The sequence below is a fragment of the Acipenser ruthenus genome, chromosome 13 (genome assembly GCF_902713425.1).
Source record: "Acipenser ruthenus chromosome 13, fAciRut3.2 maternal haplotype, whole genome shotgun sequence".
NCBI lineage: Eukaryota > Metazoa > Chordata > Actinopteri > Acipenseriformes > Acipenseridae > Acipenser > Acipenser ruthenus.
In genome coordinates, this window is record NC_081201.1 from 37,238,286 (window position 1) to 37,255,525 (window position 17,240).

General features: G+C 40.8%; 3 protein-coding genes across 4 annotated transcripts; all 3 read right to left on the reverse strand.

Moving 5' to 3' along the window:
* Positions 1 to 10: 10 nt before the first annotated feature.
* Positions 11 to 6,293, reverse strand: LOC117418140 (calcium homeostasis modulator protein 2). Of its 2 annotated transcripts, none has more exons than XM_058985271.1 (3): positions 4,050 to 6,293; positions 2,792 to 3,283; positions 11 to 2,434 (listed from the first exon to the last, which is right to left on the reverse strand). In XM_058985271.1, exons 2-3 carry the CDS (start codon positions 3,269 to 3,271, stop codon positions 2,039 to 2,041), a joined length of 876 nt encoding a protein of 291 aa, XP_058841254.1. In that variant the 5' UTR covers positions 3,272 to 3,283; positions 4,050 to 6,293; the 3' UTR covers positions 11 to 2,038. The 2 variants fall into 2 exon arrangements, with proteins under 2 accessions (XP_058841254.1, XP_033886650.1); XM_034030759.3 differs by having other exon boundaries at positions 12 to 2,434; positions 2,792 to 3,640.
* Positions 6,294 to 6,335: 42 nt separating this feature from the next.
* On the reverse strand, positions 6,336 to 9,632 carry LOC117417629 (calcium homeostasis modulator protein 1-like). The gene is made up of 2 exons (XM_058985272.1): positions 8,472 to 9,632; positions 6,336 to 6,791 (listed from the first exon to the last, which is right to left on the reverse strand). Exons 1-2 carry the CDS (start codon positions 8,908 to 8,910, stop codon positions 6,667 to 6,669), a joined length of 564 nt encoding a protein of 187 aa, XP_058841255.1. The 5' UTR covers positions 8,911 to 9,632; the 3' UTR covers positions 6,336 to 6,666.
* Positions 9,633 to 12,817: 3,185 nt separating this feature from the next.
* On the reverse strand, positions 12,818 to 15,680 carry LOC117417886 (calcium homeostasis modulator protein 3-like). Its single transcript, XM_034030269.3, has 3 exons — positions 14,849 to 15,680; positions 13,888 to 14,143; positions 12,818 to 13,423 (listed from the first exon to the last, which is right to left on the reverse strand). The coding sequence occupies exons 1-3, from the start codon at positions 15,133 to 15,135 to the stop codon at positions 12,965 to 12,967; spliced, it is 1,002 nt and encodes a 333-aa protein (XP_033886160.2). The 5' UTR covers positions 15,136 to 15,680; the 3' UTR covers positions 12,818 to 12,964.
* Between the last annotated feature and the right edge of the window lie 1,560 nt (positions 15,681 to 17,240).

Here is a 17,240-nt window from a genome sequence, read left to right on the forward strand (position 1 = left end):
AATGTAGTCTTTAATCCACCACCCACACAGAGTAACACACAATCCTGATGATGTCATCACATCTTAGCCGCGTGGTCCGAAGCAGAAGGGAGGCAGTGACACGTGGGAAATGCAAATGACAAAGACAGAGATGAAAGGACACTCACAGGAGACATGTTGATATGGTGGGATTGGAGTCTATTAGGTTTTTAAGATGAGGCGGCTCTTTATATTAGGTCTCTCTAATTACACTGTAATTGCTAATTATTCTTAGCCAATACACAACCATACATATAAATACAGTGTAATTACAACATGCAAGTCCAGCCTTGGCGGACATAGTGGTACTCAGGCAATATTGGCACAGCATTTGTTAATGGAAGGTATTGGATCCTAATAATATGAACAACATGCATAACAGGTGATAGTTTAAAATATATATCGAGTAAGTGAAATAAGGGCTGTTCGTCTCTATATATACCGCTAACGAGCACACCATGTAAAAAATAGAACATGACAGAACAAATTGAGTTCTGCCATTGGTCTCGCATGTGAGAATTCTTTGGTTCCTGTTAGCTAGCATACTGTGCAGAATGTCGGGTGCGATGCATATTCTGTCCGAGTGATTTTCAATAATTTGGCAAAGCTCCTGGGTTTTTCAGTGTACACTAATGATTTCAGACAACCCCCATGAGAACTAATTCCAGGGCGTCAAGTCTGGTGAGTGGAGACATCACTCCACAGGTCTGTACAGCCTATATTATACCCTGAGAATGAGTTGTCTTCTAAGTAGGTGCTGAATAGACTTGTTTTTTTCCAGTGATGGTTGCTTATTAAGATCACATGATATTAAATTACATTTGCTCTCTGTCTGTACTCGTTACTGAGCATTGTGATTTCCATTATTAATCATACACGGTAGTTTTCTAGGATCTCTAAGGCAATAAAAAAAAAAAAACCTAATGAGTATGATTAAAAAAAAATTCAAAATTCAAAATGAAACGGGTCGAGGTGGGATAGGAAGGAACAGAGTGAACTTGGTAACTGGAATGCAGAAGCTGTTTGCAGCATTAGAAACACTATTTGTATAAAGCATTGTTCATTCATCTGCCTGCTGTACATCGGTTCTGCAAAACAATAAACTTAAAAAACAAAGCATTAATTAATTTGATTTCATACCCAGATCCCAAAAGAACTCCCATCACCCGTGTTTATTCCATCACTGGACTGACCTTCAGATTGACAAGATGCAGTATCACAGCTAGGAGTCCATCAGTGAGGGAGCTCTCGAACAGCACTGGAATCTCAAGGCTTGAATTCCAGCGCTGTGTAGTACACTTAATACATGATACAAGCATAAACCTGCTTCAAAGCTTTTTAAGCATTTCTGATATAAAAATGCACACACTGGTTCCTGTTCAAAGCAAAGAAATGTAAGGGAAATAGGTTGTATGAAGATACATTTTATTGTTATAAAAAGTAGTGTCACATACAGTTTTTTTGACCTGCGTGCATAGCCAGGGAGAGTGAACCGGATGGACCAACTACTATTATCACTGCGTGTGTAACCAGGACAGTTGGTACAACTAGGGTAGGGATTGATTTAGGGGATTTTAATCCCACCCAGTTTATTTGTGTAGGTAGAAGGTTCCTGAAGCGGGACTTCCTTTTTAGTGGGAGCAGCGCACGGCTTGGCCACCTTTTGTTTGATAGCTGTTTTTTCTCACTGTGTTTTGTTTGGCATTTTTATAATGATGTACACTGTATTGTGTATGTTCTCCTGCACTAATGATGCCATTGCTGGTACCCTAGTGGCGGCCACCAACCACTGCAAGCCCTTGTAAATAATAAAACCTGGACGCTAGAGCGGCGTTTCAACTACTGCTAGAAAACAGGTTTCATGGACTGACAGATTTCAGCTTTCTGAAACCCGCCGATGAGGAATGTGGTAAACAGACACCAAGGAACTATGATTGAGATTGTGAGACAGTGCAAAGATATCAGTCTTGGTGCATTGTTTGGAACTTGCTGTAGAACATCACATGGTACAAAGGTCAGATTATTTTCCATTGGTGTCCAAGTTGGCATCAATCATGTCTTTGGCCCACTTGTGCAGGCGGCTGTAGAGTGGGACGCCCTTGTTCTCACGGTACAGGTAGACCCCTGTGATCTTGTTCCACTGCAAGCTGGGAGTGGCGTCCTCCACAGCAAACTCCTTCACCTGCTCCCTCTCCTCTTTATCCAGGGCCACAAAGCCGAAGAACTGCTTGACGTTGGTGGCAGCCAGGAGCTTGGCGTGGACCTCGGCGGTGCGCTGGAACAGATCGTTCTCGCTGGAGCGGTACTGGGACCAGTACGCCTCCTGGTGGTTTCCCAGAGGGGAACAGCAGCGCTTCAAGCACATGAGGAGGAAGATGGTGATGGCAGCGAGCCCCACCAGCAGCCAGCCCAGGAGCTGCAGGAGAGACACAACCACAGTGTGGTCCACTAATGAGCTGAACAAAACTTCCTCCTCATTCCAACAGTCTACCTACTTTTTAAATGTGGGCTCTAGTCACTCAATATCATTGTAAGGAAACTATATTAGTTATGTATTTCTCTGTGTGAAGGAGCACACACAAGAAGGATTTAAGCAGAATTCAACAAGTTTCCTTTGTTTATTTATTCCAAAAAATGTATTTATAGAAAAATGATAATACAGTAACTTAATATTGATGCGACAGAACCCAGAACTTCTCTGAATAAATTTTTTAATTTGAAGCTACTTGCACATTAACACTGATTGAGATATTTACAGTAACGACTAAATTACCTGAGACTCGTATTTCAGTCGCCGCACAATCTCTTCCTTGAAGCTCTCCACCTCAGCTGGGACATCTTTACAGGGGAACCTGGCCAAGGTGCCTGCTCCATGGCCTCCAGGGAAACTGTCCAGGGAGGTGGAATCAACAAACTCACTCAGAGCACAGACATAGGGCTCTCCACGCAGCAGAGAGATGACCGTCCAGGTAAAAGGCGCCACCATCGCCCGCCCCACAATGGACCCCAGCAGTGCAAAGCCAGCCGTGGAGGAGAGGCTCCTGCAGCCCCTGGTACGACACTCAAAGACCAGCTTCCAGGTGTTCCTGTTCAGCATGACTCCAATGAGGAACACAGCCAGGGCTGGCACTCCGATCGCTGTCAGGCCATACAGGTAGTTGCGTTCTGGGGAGCAGGGGCAGCTGAAGGCAAAGACACTGTAGACCTCCTGACTCGCCACAGTCCCCAGTGCGATGAGACCGTTAAAGATCATCACGTCTTTGCTCTTGAAGAATAAGGAAACGAATTTAAAGTTCTCTGCAATTAGGGAGGCCATTTCTGCCTTGCTTTTGCCTCCAAACCTCACGGCCTATGGAATTGTATCCTCCTGCCCTTGAACAATGAAAATAAACACTGCTTCTAAGGCTACCCAAAAAATATGTCTTTTTGAAAGCTCTGTAGTACGTCTTCAAACCTTCACAAAACTTTCACATAAAGAAGGCATTGACAATAATACAAAAAATAAGTCATTCCCAGGCCCCAGGCAGTCATTCAAATGTTTTTCTTTCTTTTCCTGTTTAATCAAATTTTTCCAAGATCTCCTCAAAGTTGTTATAGACTCAAGGGTTGGTTGGTTGGTTGCCTGAAAAAGCAAAATCCAGTTTCAGTGTTTCCAGAATGAATGTTTTCCCCATTACTTTTTCTTTCTTTCTTTCTTTCTTATTTTTGCAAACCCCCTCCTAAGGTGAATGCACCAGACTTGCCCTACAAGCAATCAGGAGCCTAAAATCATCCAAGGTCAATAGGACAATGTGAACAGAAAACACAAACATGTTCAATTACATCAGAAACACAACCAATCCACTGAGCAGTCGAACAGTCGTGCCGCTTTCCCTGAGGTTCTTTTCTTTCAGGAAGGAAATGTTATTCACTCAACTGCGCTTCTCATTTTTTCCATTGCCACTTTCAGATTGTTTGGTTAACATTCCTATTTATCCATTCACCCTCGGTCAGGCAATAGAAAATTATATTTTTATAAGAAAATACATTACCTAAGTAAGAATGAGATCTTTTAAGAGTTTCTTTAAACATTTAGAATCTCAAATGCTCAAATGTAGCAGTCTTAAAAACCAGGCTGTGATTTCATCTGTAGGAATGCTGAAGTCTGGGTTTAATTTAGGTTACTTTAAAAGCAGGATGTTGTACTTGGTTGATTCAAAAAGGGCAGTGTTTTACACCCTTAAAGTGGCAGTAGCCTAAATAAATACATTCTGGGGGCATAGAATGGACTCTCTGTACCTGAATAAATGAATAAATGGGAAATGTGTATGAATAGCATAACGGTATTTGTGAGTCAATTAAAAACATACATGTACATACACCAAAAGGGTAATCTAATATACAATCACATATACAATATTAATGATCTGCTGTGTTTTATACAGCTTGGAAAACAGTCCATTACTGACGTGGCATGGTCATGGAATAAATTGAAAATAGCTGATATGTTGCATAAATGCGTCACCACTTTCAGTCTGAATAGCTGCTTTGTTGACGTGTGACCAAGACATTAGCTTTATAGAACACTTGCATCACTTCTTCATAGAAGACAATCTCTCTGTACCCTGAAGCTGATAGGCACAGCAGTGCTTGATCAAATAAGCAAACACATCCTCTCTGATAATTCTCCATTTCAGCTTTGCACCACACGGGTCCCCTGCAATAATATTAGTTGTCAGCCATAGAATGATATGAGAAAAGAACAAAGAACTGTGCAGATGTTATTTAAAGTAAACAAAAAGGAGAAAAAAATAAAGGTGGAAATAAAAGGCAAGCTTATCACTCTGAATATGGATTTGCATGTCCAGGATTTATATTTTCATGTATGTAAATGACTGACAGAAGGATACTATGAGATTTGCTAAGCTTCCGATTTGAAAACCAACATTGGTTTTTGGATGCAGCTTTACCTGTGTGAACAGCTGGGGGTCAAGCAATGCAAACCCAGCAGGGAGCAGCAAGCAGTGTGCAATGCAAAACCAGCCTGTCATAGTGGTTTCATTAGCCCCAGGATACACAGCTGAGTGTTGTTTTTTGTCAGGGTCATGAAAGGGAAATGAACCAGCGGGACAAGTGGCAGGTCCACAGAATGATCACTTACAAGCAGCATGTGTATTGTGATCGCTCAAAATAACCACAACTGGTTTTAAGCAGGTCAGTGTTAGCTTACACATCTTTCATTTTGAAACTCCGTTTCACTGTAAAACTGTACTGAACAACAGAAACTGTTCATTGATTGTAATAGATGTTAATTAAAAACAACAGTAAACACATTGCTAACATGGCCCTATAGTATGTCTATTAAGTCAATGTCATTCATTCCCTCAGTGGTCTTACTAGAGTTGTACTTGAATATATTTATACACAGTATAAATCCTTTGTGCAGTTTTACTGTAAGAGACCAGAATCCCAGGCGTTCTTATCCCCAGCAACTGCAACAGATGTAGAACAGATGCTCCCAAGTTGTATGTCTCACCATACGAAAAAGACCTTTGCGCAAAAGTAATGTTGCTACAGTTGGCCTACTGGCCTATGTATGACATTAAAAACAAAACAGTAGTGCAACAGAATGGACACCTATAATCAGTGCAAACATGCTGACATAGAAAACGCATTCATTTGTGTTTATTGACAGACTGCTGAATGTATCCTGATATCAGGGAACACATTTTAGTGTTGATTTATTCAGTCCACCAGAGAAAAGAGAGAGTCAGAAATCGAAACGTCTGTCTCGTCATTTCATATTCACTCCAGCATAGTCTGCCTCTCTCTCTAATATAAAAGACAAGGTTATTGTTCTAACTGGTAGGTTTTTTTTACAGTTATAATGCCAGTATGTTTTGATTTATAGCAACAAACATTACAGTACATAATTACAGTTCAAGCTGATTTTTTCTCTTGAACCAGTCACAGGAATCCAGGATCAGTTGGTGAACTAGTCAGCTACAACTAGGTCATCAATGGCACCTTTTTAACCAAGGTACACATTGTATACATTTTCCAGTTTTTCTAAAATATTTTATTATTTTCAATGTGTACCACTTCCCTGCATTAAAAATATCATATGATATCAAACTCAATAAATTATATCCACGTCTTTATGTTGACTCCTAGTGGGCAGTGCAAGTACTGAACTGGAATCACAATGGGAATTCTCCCTTTGATGCAATTTGAGTGTCATGACTCCAGTTATAGTTATTAATTGCTCCAATTTTTCTTTTGGTTTCACCACCCCGCAGCATTTTGTTCCAATCAAACCTTACTGTAGTAGGCCACGACTTGTTTCCTGGGTTGAGCTGGATTGTTGTTCAGGTTATTGTGCTTAGTGCACCCATGACCGTTCTGATACATCGTCTTGCCTATGTTGAGAGGTGGTTTGCAGTTGTGCCAGTTCTGAGCACCTTGTTCATGTCCTCCTGGTCAGTGACCCCCCGTAGCTTCTCGATCTCATCCTTGCCATCCTCGTCTGAATCCTTGCTGTTGTGCAGGGGCCTGTGCTGTTGGTGGAGGTGGCGTATCTCCCCGCTGATGCCCTCGAAGTACTGCTGGATGCACAACTTGGCAAAGCTCTTTGCATGCTCCGTGCAGGTCTCGTCGAAGAGTTTGCGTTCAATGTCGATGTAGTGCGACCAGTACTTGGTTTTCAGGAAGACGGTCTGGGTGAAGCAGGGCCGGATTGCCCTCGCCAGGAAAGCCAATATGGTCGTCACCAACAGAAAAGCCCAGCCAAAAGCCTGGGTATTAAAGGGAGAGGGAGAGAAATAAATGCCTTGTCTTGCCACAGTCTGAATGTTAGGGAGTGTTTGGGTTAGGATGGAGGTGTGCTCTCAAAACTATAAAGGAAGCTCTCATGTCACCTGCCAGCTCTGAGCTGTAGCCAGCACTACTGGCTTTCCTTGCACAGGAGCACTTCATTGACAAGAGCAAACTTCAACATAATAAATAAACCCAAGGAACCTCAAGTGAATAGGGCGCTGCAGCTGTGATGTCACAGCCACCCCTTTACCTGGACTTTTCTAAACAAACTCATGTTTACTTTGGAAGTACCTCTTCCTGATCTGGAATTATTTTCAAATATTATAATAATATAGTCATATTAGGATGTTAGTATTCATGAATGAATGTAAAACTATATACATATTAACATGCTTTTAACATGTTAATGTTTTGACCAGAGGAGATGGATGTTAAAGCTTCTTTCCGAAACAGCTTTGTATCAGACTTGTTAGAAATATAAGAAAATATTGCAAAGCAAACAGTCCTGTCAATATCTGTTCTACAGATGCTTTCCCTTCCCTGCCACTTCCATTGGGTTTGACAGTGTGCACTAACCCGCCTGTCCTGACGGTGTGCACTAACCCGCCTGTCCTGACGGTGTGCACTAACCCGCCTGTCCTGACGGTGTGCACTAACCCGCCTGTCCTGACGGTGTGCACTAACCCGCCTGTCGTGACGATGTGCACTAACCCGCCTGTCCTGACGGTGTGCACTAACCCGCCTGTCCTGACGGTGTGCACTAACCCGCCTGTCCAGCAGCAGCAAGAGATCTGGTGACCTAGCTCTTTTGAAAACAGTTTGTGTGAACTCTATGGAATGTGACAAGTTGCTCTGTCATAACTTTGAAAAAGTATATAATATATGCATTATAAAACAGATACTATACATAGATATGATACTAAACAAGATGGTACAACAGTGACTGAAGGGGATATCATGATGTAAGAATGTCTTCAGCACAATATTATCAGACAGAAGTCTACAGAAATATATTTCAGTGTTACTCTAAGTAATGTTTATATGTTTTCTTTTTCATAATTTATTTAACCTATAGAGTACACATTGAGACCGAGGCTCATTAAAATGGGGGATTGACACACAAACACATTGCATTAGCAACTCAGCAGCAACACTAACTGAAACATGTTACAATTATTACAAAAAAGTAATGCCAACTCCTGGGGCTGGCTTCACAGACCTAGATTAGCACTAATCTTGGACTATCCAATGTTACTATAATTCAAGACTAAGTGTATTAAACTAGTCCTTAGAAGGACTGCTGGGACTAATACTGAGTCAGCTTATTCCATTAGTAAACTCACAATAGCTATCTACTGCACTCCTCCAAGACACTTCAATTAAACTAATACTGGAACCACCCTAACACCAGCCCTGGAAAGAGAGATAGGCATCAGAGCATGCGTTACATGTGTCAATAGCTCTTCTGGAGATGAATTGTACAAATGTCTGCCAAGTCAAGCAAATCACTGATAAAAAAAAAAAACCAAAAAAAAAACGCCACAGTTGTAAAACATTATAAATACCTTAACATATAGGATTTATAGAAAAGGGTATACCCTGTCTTGGAATACTATCTGTATGTCTGTAAAAAGAAATACGTGATTGCCTGATCTTACCTGGGAGATGCAGCGCATGCCCATCAAAGATTTCCTTGCATGGGATTTTGGCAAGCAGCCTAAGCATATCAATCTCGGAGAGCCGGTGGTCGCTGACGTTGCCGAATTTCTCCAGCGGCACATTGATGCTGAAGGCACAGGCAAAGCATTTCCCGCCCAGCAACGTAACCGAAATCCACACAATCGGGGCGATCATGGACCGCTGTGTCATTGAGCAGATCACGTAGCGGAGTACCGCCGTGTCCTTTCTGCGCTTCCCAACTGGCCGCTTCCACTCCTCTGCCAGCATGGACACGTTGTTGTTCATGACGAAGCCCAGCAGGAACAGCATGAACGGGGGCAGCGCTAGCATCCCAATCGTGTAAGAGAAATTGTACTCTGGTAAACAAAGGCAGGTGAAATCAAAAGCCGAGTAGAGGTGCGCGCTGCACAGCGCCATAATCACGCATTCATAAATGATTCCTGGTTGGACTGCAAAAACTGAAAAATCATACGGAATTTATCCATTCTGATGCTCTTTTTCTTTTTTCCTTGTACAATAACCTACAAATATTTATTTTAAAATATAACGAGTATAAAGAGGCTATATATAGGCCAAACACAGACACTTCAAAAGCACGTTTTTGGATGCCTTCCTCCACAATTTAGTCTCACGTGTGATCTAAAAAACATGTGAAATTGCAGGTCTTTGGTTAATCCTATGTTTTTTTTTTTTTTTTTAAAGTTGAAGTTCAGAATTCTTTGTTAATCTTTATTTCAGTTCGCCATTTCCAATGAAATACAAACAGTTCCAACATACTTCTTGTTTTACAGTAAACTTGTTTTCCCATATACGTTTTTTTCTCCACCGTGATAATTTTACTGTAAAATTAATTCCATTCCCCTGGTATGAAACTGTTTATAATTTCATCATTTGCAATGGCCTGCCTGCGTGATTTTCTTTTATATCCAATAGTCTGTTGCCTTTGTGTTTCCCAATGCCACGCGTATACTTTCCTTTTAATAGTTTATATTACGGTAGTTTTGCATTATCTGATGCACGAGAAATGCTTTCATTCCGATGTCGTCTTCGCGTGCACCTGATTTTTCCGCTTGCTCCCCGATGGCTCTGGTAGATTTAAATCTTTAATTTATTTTCTTCCCACAGCTCAGACTAACACGGCAGCGCCACCCCTTCAAGTTCGAAGTGAACCGCATATAGCCACCTACAGCATTAGTCCCATCAAGCAACAAGCAAACCGTGTCGCACAGTAGAAAATAATGTACTGCAATATCATTTTGAAGATATATTTATTATTTTTTCAGATTTTTCCATAACAAAAACATTTTTACGCATTAAACAAATTGATATTGTCATGCATCCCAGGAAAAAAAAAAAACTACTAAAACTGCAGTGCATTTATGATGCTTGTATCACTATAGTACTTACTATAGTATTTTTGCAGAAATTAATTTTACTATTAAGGTTTTACTATAGAGGTAAGTATACTGTAGTAATACTATAGTAAACATTATAGTCATAGTACAGTGTTAACTATAGTTGCTGTTTTAAAATTAGAGTTAATTATTTGCTCTCATTTTATTGCATTTGTCTCTAATAGGTACTACAGTTTACTGAAGTAATCACAGAAGTTCACACGGCTGTATTAACTGTAGTTTCTGTACAGAAAACAGCTAACTCAGACTGCACTTTAGATTTGTGGTTTTACTGCAGTTTGTTCTGTACATACATCTATACATGTGTGCTATAGTTTAATTACAGTAATTTTGAATTACAGCAAAATAAGTTAGTTCCCAGGTAAATATCATTGGAAAAAGCTGGGTTTCATCTGCCCAGTGTTGCTTGGCTCAGAATTTTCATTCGTTAGACCTCATTTAAGGATGGTTTCATTGCAAGGTTCAGTGCAGTGGAAATGCAGCTAATCCCAGAGATACCAGTATTGCAGACATTAATACATCCTATAGCTACATTGTTTTTGTAAAATCATAAAAATTACATGAAGTAAAGTTAATTTCAACATCTCACTCTATTGCAATACAACGCAATCATTTACATAGTGTAATATCGCCTCTCTGTTGTCAGTTCTTTTGCCCCTTAAAACATAGACCCAGACACAGAACTTTGATTTTTGAGCGCTTCTGCGCACTTTTAATTTTCTCAACACAAAACACCTAGCTCAAATGTAGAGCCTACCTTCACTTGAACTTCCCTGACTAACACACAGGACGGCTACGCTGTTTACCTGTCACCAAACCTGTCCACCACAAACCTCTTCCTAAACCAGTTCCCTAGTAACCTCCCTCTTACTGGAGCTGGAAACTCTCTTTTTATAGTATGTGGCTGTTCCCAATTAACACCAATTACCTTGTTTGGGAACAGCCACATTCTCACATTTTTTTGGCAGGGACAGGAATTAACCCCACCCCTGCCAACCACCACCAAAACACACACAATCACCCAGACTTTATTTACATGCAGAGCCCTTACTCTGTTACAGTAGGTACTGAATACAGTTTGGGATTTGAATCACGAAACTGGTAGAATGGGTTTAAAACTCACAAGTCACTCGCAGGAGAACCAGGACAGTGCGCATGGTTTGCAAAACTAGAAAAACTTGCAGTTTCTACTAATTCCTTATAGGTTTGAATACCTTTGACATTTCTTCCTAAACGACATGGTACTGCAGTCATAAAAAGAGAAGAAGGCTTTGACAAACTGGCGTAAAGTGTCCCTTGATAAGAGATTTTGGGACCAGAGCCCACTACCACCAGATCCATTGAATTGACCCCTTTGTGAATTTGAAAGGCAATGGTCATGGTTACCAAGCAGAACTTATTTTTGTAAATTGAAAACATTGTAAAAGTATTTGGACAGTATAACGTCAACTGGAAATAAAGTTAAAGTTGCAAAGCTCAGCAGCAATGCGGAGTTATGCAAAATTAGGCTGTGTCTAGAAACAGGTGAAAAGTCCCAGCTTTGACAGCAGGAAGTTCTTTACATTCCTGAATAAATCTGGTTACATATATTGTAATATCGGTAAGCTAAACACACTGAAAAGATACATGAAAGTGAAGCTACTGTAAGCAAGATACATTACACAACTGCCATTAATATGCAGCCTATTCAAACAATATTTAGAGCTTTTCTTTTATGTACTGTAACTACCTTGCAAGCGTGTGCGTGCAAACACAGAAAGCTGTGTCATTGTTTTTTTTGTAACTAGTTACACAAACTGGCTATTACTGAAGACTTGATATTTTCTTGAAAAGTTGTCCGAATGTGACCAGTCACTGCACTCACATTGAACAGATGCTATTCAAAGTGAGGGTATTCCCAGAGACACACACACATCAGGACTGGGAGCCCTGTGAAATGGTGAGTTGTTGTTTTAAGGTAAAGGCAATGTCTAATTTGCAAGCCATTTGCAGATGGAAATGAGAAATCGACACCAAAATGCAAATTTGGGTAAGCGAATTCAAATCACCTTCACTGCAAGTCACATAACACACTGCACAGCCAATCAATATGACAGGGTGAGAGGGTGGAACGGGGGATGGGGAACGCATTACTTTCATCCATACCACCCATCAACAGATTGGAAAAGTCCAAATATCACATGACTTCTGGAGGAAGCAGGTTGTGAAAACACAAGCAAAAACGCACAGGCTGCCTCAAGCAAGATGACAGACAGTTAAGCAAGTTGTGTTATTCAAATCATTTTCTATTCAAATTATGCCAGAAGCTGCTTATATAACACGGAGAAGGATGGTTTGTTTGATTGCTTGATAAGTGAATCTTGTTTTTTTCTTCTTTCAAGTAGCTAATTTAACTCGTCAGCGCCATGGCTGCAAGTATAAGCTGTCAGTATGGTGAACAAGGAAAAGTTTCCAAAAAAATAAAATAAATGTTACTACAACACCTAGAATAACAGAGGGGCTGCAGTGAAGTCCTTTCGGTCGGAATTGAATCGAGGGGCTCTGGTGACATCATAAATCTCACTTTTTTTTTATAAATTGTATGACCACAATGTGAGTTTTTTTTTTTTGTTTTGTTTTTAATAATTTAGTCGTTGCCAATTAGTTTTTTTTATTATTTTCTCCCCAATTTGAATTGCCCAGTTATTTTTTAGGCTCAGCTCACCGCTACCACCCCTGCGCTGACTCGGGAGGGGTGAAGATGAACACACGCTGTCCTCCGAAGCGTGTGTCGTCAGCCGCCCGCTTCTTTACACTCTGCAGACTCACTGTGCAGCTGCCTCAGAACTACAGCGTCGGAGGACAACGCAGCTCTGGGCAGCTTACAGGCAAGCCCGTAGGCGCCCGGCCAGACTACAGGGGTCGCTGGTTTTAATACTTAAAGGTTTGGTTCATTCCTACATAAAATTAAAACAAACAACTTTACAGCTTGTCTGAAGATAGACATGGTTATTACATTCTGACTAGTACAGTACTAGCATTACTAGTGATAGTATTCCATGTATATTGGATCTGTGCTAGACGTCTGTATGGGGAGAGTGTCCGTTTTGCGTGAAGGCTTGCCTGACTTCGTTCTGGTCCCCCTCCCCGGTGACTCGGACCCGGGCTCGGCTGTACTGCCGCTGGGCTATCTTGGTGACGTCCAGGTCTGGCTTGGAGCGGTACCAGGCTTGGAGCAGCTCGTTGACCTGTTTGCGAGACGTAATGCCGTGCAGGTGGTCATCCTCTTCATCGAGGGGCAGAATCATGCCCTGACACATCTCCTCGTGCATGCTTTCAAAGAACTGGATGACACACTTGCGTGCGAATTCACGGGCGTGTGTGCTGCAGGTCTCATCGAAGAGCTTCTGCTCGAGGTCCGTGTAGTTGCTCCAGTAGCGGGTTTGCAGGAAGGCGGTGTGGTTGAAGCAGGGCTTGAGGCAGCGAGCCACGACCCCCAGCATAATCAGAAAGAGGAGGATGCTCCAGCCCAGAGCCTGAGGAATGAGAGCAGACAGTTACACTGTCAGAGTGCATTGTGTAGTACACGTAGGGTAGGGGAGATCAGAAGGAAAACTGTGCCTAATAAAAAAAAAATCACACTTTACCTTCCTAACTGCTTTTTAACCCTCAGATCCTCACAACTATGCAGCTTCTCCTCTGACCAGTCACTGGGGCTACATATTCTCACCTAAATCCCTCAAGCAGGTACAAGCCAACCCAACAAATATGAATAAACTAAAACGATAAGTATATAACGTATATCAGATAAGATGAGTATACTGAAATGTCTTTCTGCTACAAATTATTGGGTTAAAAATATATATAGAGTACAAGTTCACATTTACTATAGGAGAATGAGTATGAGGCCTGGGAATGGCAATGAGGAATAACTTACTGCATTACTGAACAATCTTAAGGTAGAGGAGGACTCCCAGAACCCTGGCAGGGCTGGACTCACCTGGGACCAGCAGAGCAGGTACCGGGACACAGCTTTCCGGGAGGTGTTGTTCTGGAAGATGATGTCCTCCTTACAGGGGACCTTGGCCAGGACACGGGTTATATCCCAGCCTGTCATGTTCGGGAGGCCATTAAATCTGATGGGGTCCACGCTGACACTGAAGGCACAGATGAAGCACTTTCCATCCAGCAGGGTCACTAATATCCAGACCACGGGGGCAATCATGGCTCTCTGAATCAAGTTTGTGAACATGAACCTGAACAGAGGAGCAAACTATTAAACCAACGGGAAAACCTGCACGCTTAGAGCTATGTTTGTAGGCCCTGCTGTATGTTATACCCACTCAGTCAGGTGTGGTATTATAATGATGTGGAGCCTCTGAAAGAACAGCCTAGTGTTTTGGATTACGAGATTAAACATAGGTTGTTCCTGATAGGAAGGCTAGTTCTGAAATTCCTAACCCAATATTTGAACTATATATAAGGGGGGAAATGGGTCGACCAGTTCAAGATATGATGCAGGGTAAAAATAAAATAAAAATAAATAAATACAACATTTAAGGAATACCCCTATGAAACAGGACAGTGTTAAAACCTGTTAAAACGTGTAGACTAGCAGGACACACGGCCACCAGCAGTATGTACAGTATGTATGTATGTATAGATAGATACCCCCGCTTAGGACTGGTGGAACGCCATGTACATTAATCAAAATATGCGCTGGACACTAAACAAACTCCTTGACACTCAATGTGTCACCAGCGACATGACCAGCTGTTCAACCAGTCTCATAAATCGGCATATCCAGTTAAAAACAGATCAATGTGCGTCCATCACTGTATAACAACGGCATGCAGAGAATAAATAAACTAACAAATAAGATATAGCTAAACTAAAAAGCACATGCCCCTGCGCAACATCACCCAATTCCTTACCCCTTCCCTCAATAAAGACCCCCTTACTTGATAATAGCTGGGTTCTTTTTGCGCTTTCCAGTGGGTCTCGTCCACTCCTCCAGCATCATAACCGAGTGCTTGTTGACGATGATCCCGACAAAGAACAGCACCACCGGCGGGATGAACATGACCCCCATGCCGTACAGCACGTTGTACTTGGGAAGGCAAGGGCAGTTGAAATCGAAGATGGTGTACATCTTCACGCTAGCCAGAGTCAGCACAGCGCATATCCCGTTCGCTACGGATTCAGTGTTGGATTGGAAGTACTGGAACACCATACGAAAACGTTCCATGGTTGCAAAGTTTTTAATTATTTATTTTAAAAAAAAATGTTGTGTGTGTCTGTTTCAAACTCAATATCTCAATTTTGTTTTTAAATATAATTCAAGCAGATACTTATTTTAATTCAAATTTATGATTTTAAGTATTTTTTTTCTAACATATAAATAATGTAAATATGCTTTATGTGTGTTATATTTTAATAGAAACGTTTTATTTATTGAAGCTTTAGCTCTACTAAGTTTTAATCATTTTAAGAAATGTATGTTCAAATATATCGTTGTATTACTCGAGCTTTCTTTATCCAAATCTCAACTATGTAGCCCTATTGAATCATAATTGAAACTCAGTAAGCCCCGTCCTCTAAGCGAGATTGCTCAGAATCCACGGACTCTTCTCTTAGTAAGTTACTTATATGTGACTTTTTTACCTTGTCAGTTTTGTGTGATTGGTCTGATTTTAAGTTCCTCGAAAGAATATAATAGTCAAATAAAGTGAATACAAGAAAATCGGTTTGTAAATCGGGTTGAGCTATTTTTGGTGCAGATAGCGATGCAGGTGTCCGTTCAGTTTACAAATCAGATGTAAAATGAACCTGCTGACGAAAACTCCTCCAAAGATTCCTCCCATTTTAGCATCACAGGTCACCTGTACCAAGTATATATTTACATGTAGTCACCTGGTCCTACTGCATATTCCTATAGACATATTCAATTACCATGTCTATTATTATTTCTGTTGTGAGATAATAATAGACATGGTAATTGAATATGTCTGTATGGTGTAGGAACTGGCGACAGCACAAGTTAGTGTTCAAAACAACATAAACTATTGGGATAACCAAATAAAACACAGTTATGCTATATAAAAAAAGATCCATATCAACAATCTGTTGAAGTACCAGAAAATCACAAACAAAACCGAATGCATTGTATTATACAATTGTGGTTTAGATACAACTACAGTCTTATCAGACCAGTATAAAATCTCCTTTGTTGAATTTTGGCTGTAGACATTATTCTTGCTTTATTATCGCACCCATTAACACCTTTAAATGCGATACTTCGTCTCAAAATAGAAGACACAGTCATGTGCCATTTTGATGGACAATCAAAGCATTCTAAAAACAAAACCAAATACTGCCATCTAGTGGACAGCATGTGGAAGTGCTTTATCAGTAATGAAATGCCAATCATAGTGGTCTCTGAATAACACCAGTTAAACAGTTCAAAGACAGAGTTACACTAGATGTTGGTGATGTTTATCTGTTGATTCACTGGCTCTTTACTGGTATTTGTGACACCCAACTATTGTGTTGAAACTGGGAATTACTGAACCCAAGCAATAGCTGCCTTTAGAAAATAGTCCTGTTGAAATGATATGGTGGGCTGTGTTCATTTCTCTATAAGCCATGTTGCCTTTTATAATAATAATTATTTAGTAACTTATCTGCTTATCAGAAACATTGGCACCTGGTTCCAGGAGACCGGCAGCCCTAATTTGACCCAAGTCTCCCCTGGTGTGCCATGCCGTGGCCTGAAACGAAGTCTCCTGAAACCAAGTTCCAAGCCACAGAGTGGCGTCGTGTTCCCTCAATTTTAGAGTTATGGTTCATATTTGGAACCCCATCACCCTTTGGTTTTATATTAAACACATTAAACAAAACCCTCTGCTGTCCGGTAAAATAATAGTTCCTAACCATACCAAAGAGACGTCCCAGAGAAATCCTTTAGTGTGGTGCTGAAGCTATGCATGGTATTTAAGATAAGATTGCTTTTTCCATGTTACACGCACACATGAATGATAAGTATTCACAGGTAACATTTAATAATAACCAACACAAACACGCTCACCCTTTTAAAACATTATACAGAATTTTAAAAAGACGACTAGTTTAAAAGCGAAATGTGTTGTAGTCGTTAGCAACCAAATAATTGAAATCACAAAGAATTAAATATATGTCTAGGGTTCTTCTGCTTACTAACGCACCTGCATATATATATATTAAACAAACAATACAATTATTAAGGTTTAGAGTAAGGTCAAACATTGTTTTTAGTGGAACAGAATAATTGTTTTTAGTGCATGCTCGCTGCCCCGCCCCAGCTTTCCTGTTTGT

Bases quoted from the DNA above. Each gene is read 5' to 3' on its own strand.
- LOC117418140 (XM_034030759.3), bottom strand. From the start codon at position 3,334: ATGGCCTCCCTAATTGCAGAGAACTTTAAATTCGTTTCCTTATTCTTC. The intron at 2,435-2,791 runs GTAATTTAGTCG...TCTCTCCTGCAG, and splicing joins GACTGAAATACGAGTCTCAG to CTCCTGGGCTGGCTGCTGGT.
- LOC117417629 (XM_058985272.1), bottom strand. From the start codon at position 8,910: ATGGCGCTGTGCAGCGCGCACCTCTACTCGGCTTTTGATTTCACCTGC. The intron at 6,792-8,471 runs GTAAGATCAGGC...TTTAATACCCAG, and splicing joins GCATGCGCTGCATCTCCCAG to GCTTTTGGCTGGGCTTTTCT.
- LOC117417886 (XM_034030269.3), bottom strand. From the start codon at position 15,135: ATGGAACGTTTTCGTATGGTGTTCCAGTACTTCCAATCCAACACTGAA. The intron at 14,144-14,848 runs GTAAGGGGGTCT...TCCTCTGTTCAG, and splicing joins AAGAACCCAGCTATTATCAA to GTTCATGTTCACAAACTTGA. The intron at 13,424-13,887 runs GTGAGTCCAGCC...CTCATTCCTCAG, and splicing joins ACCTGCTCTGCTGGTCCCAG to GCTCTGGGCTGGAGCATCCT.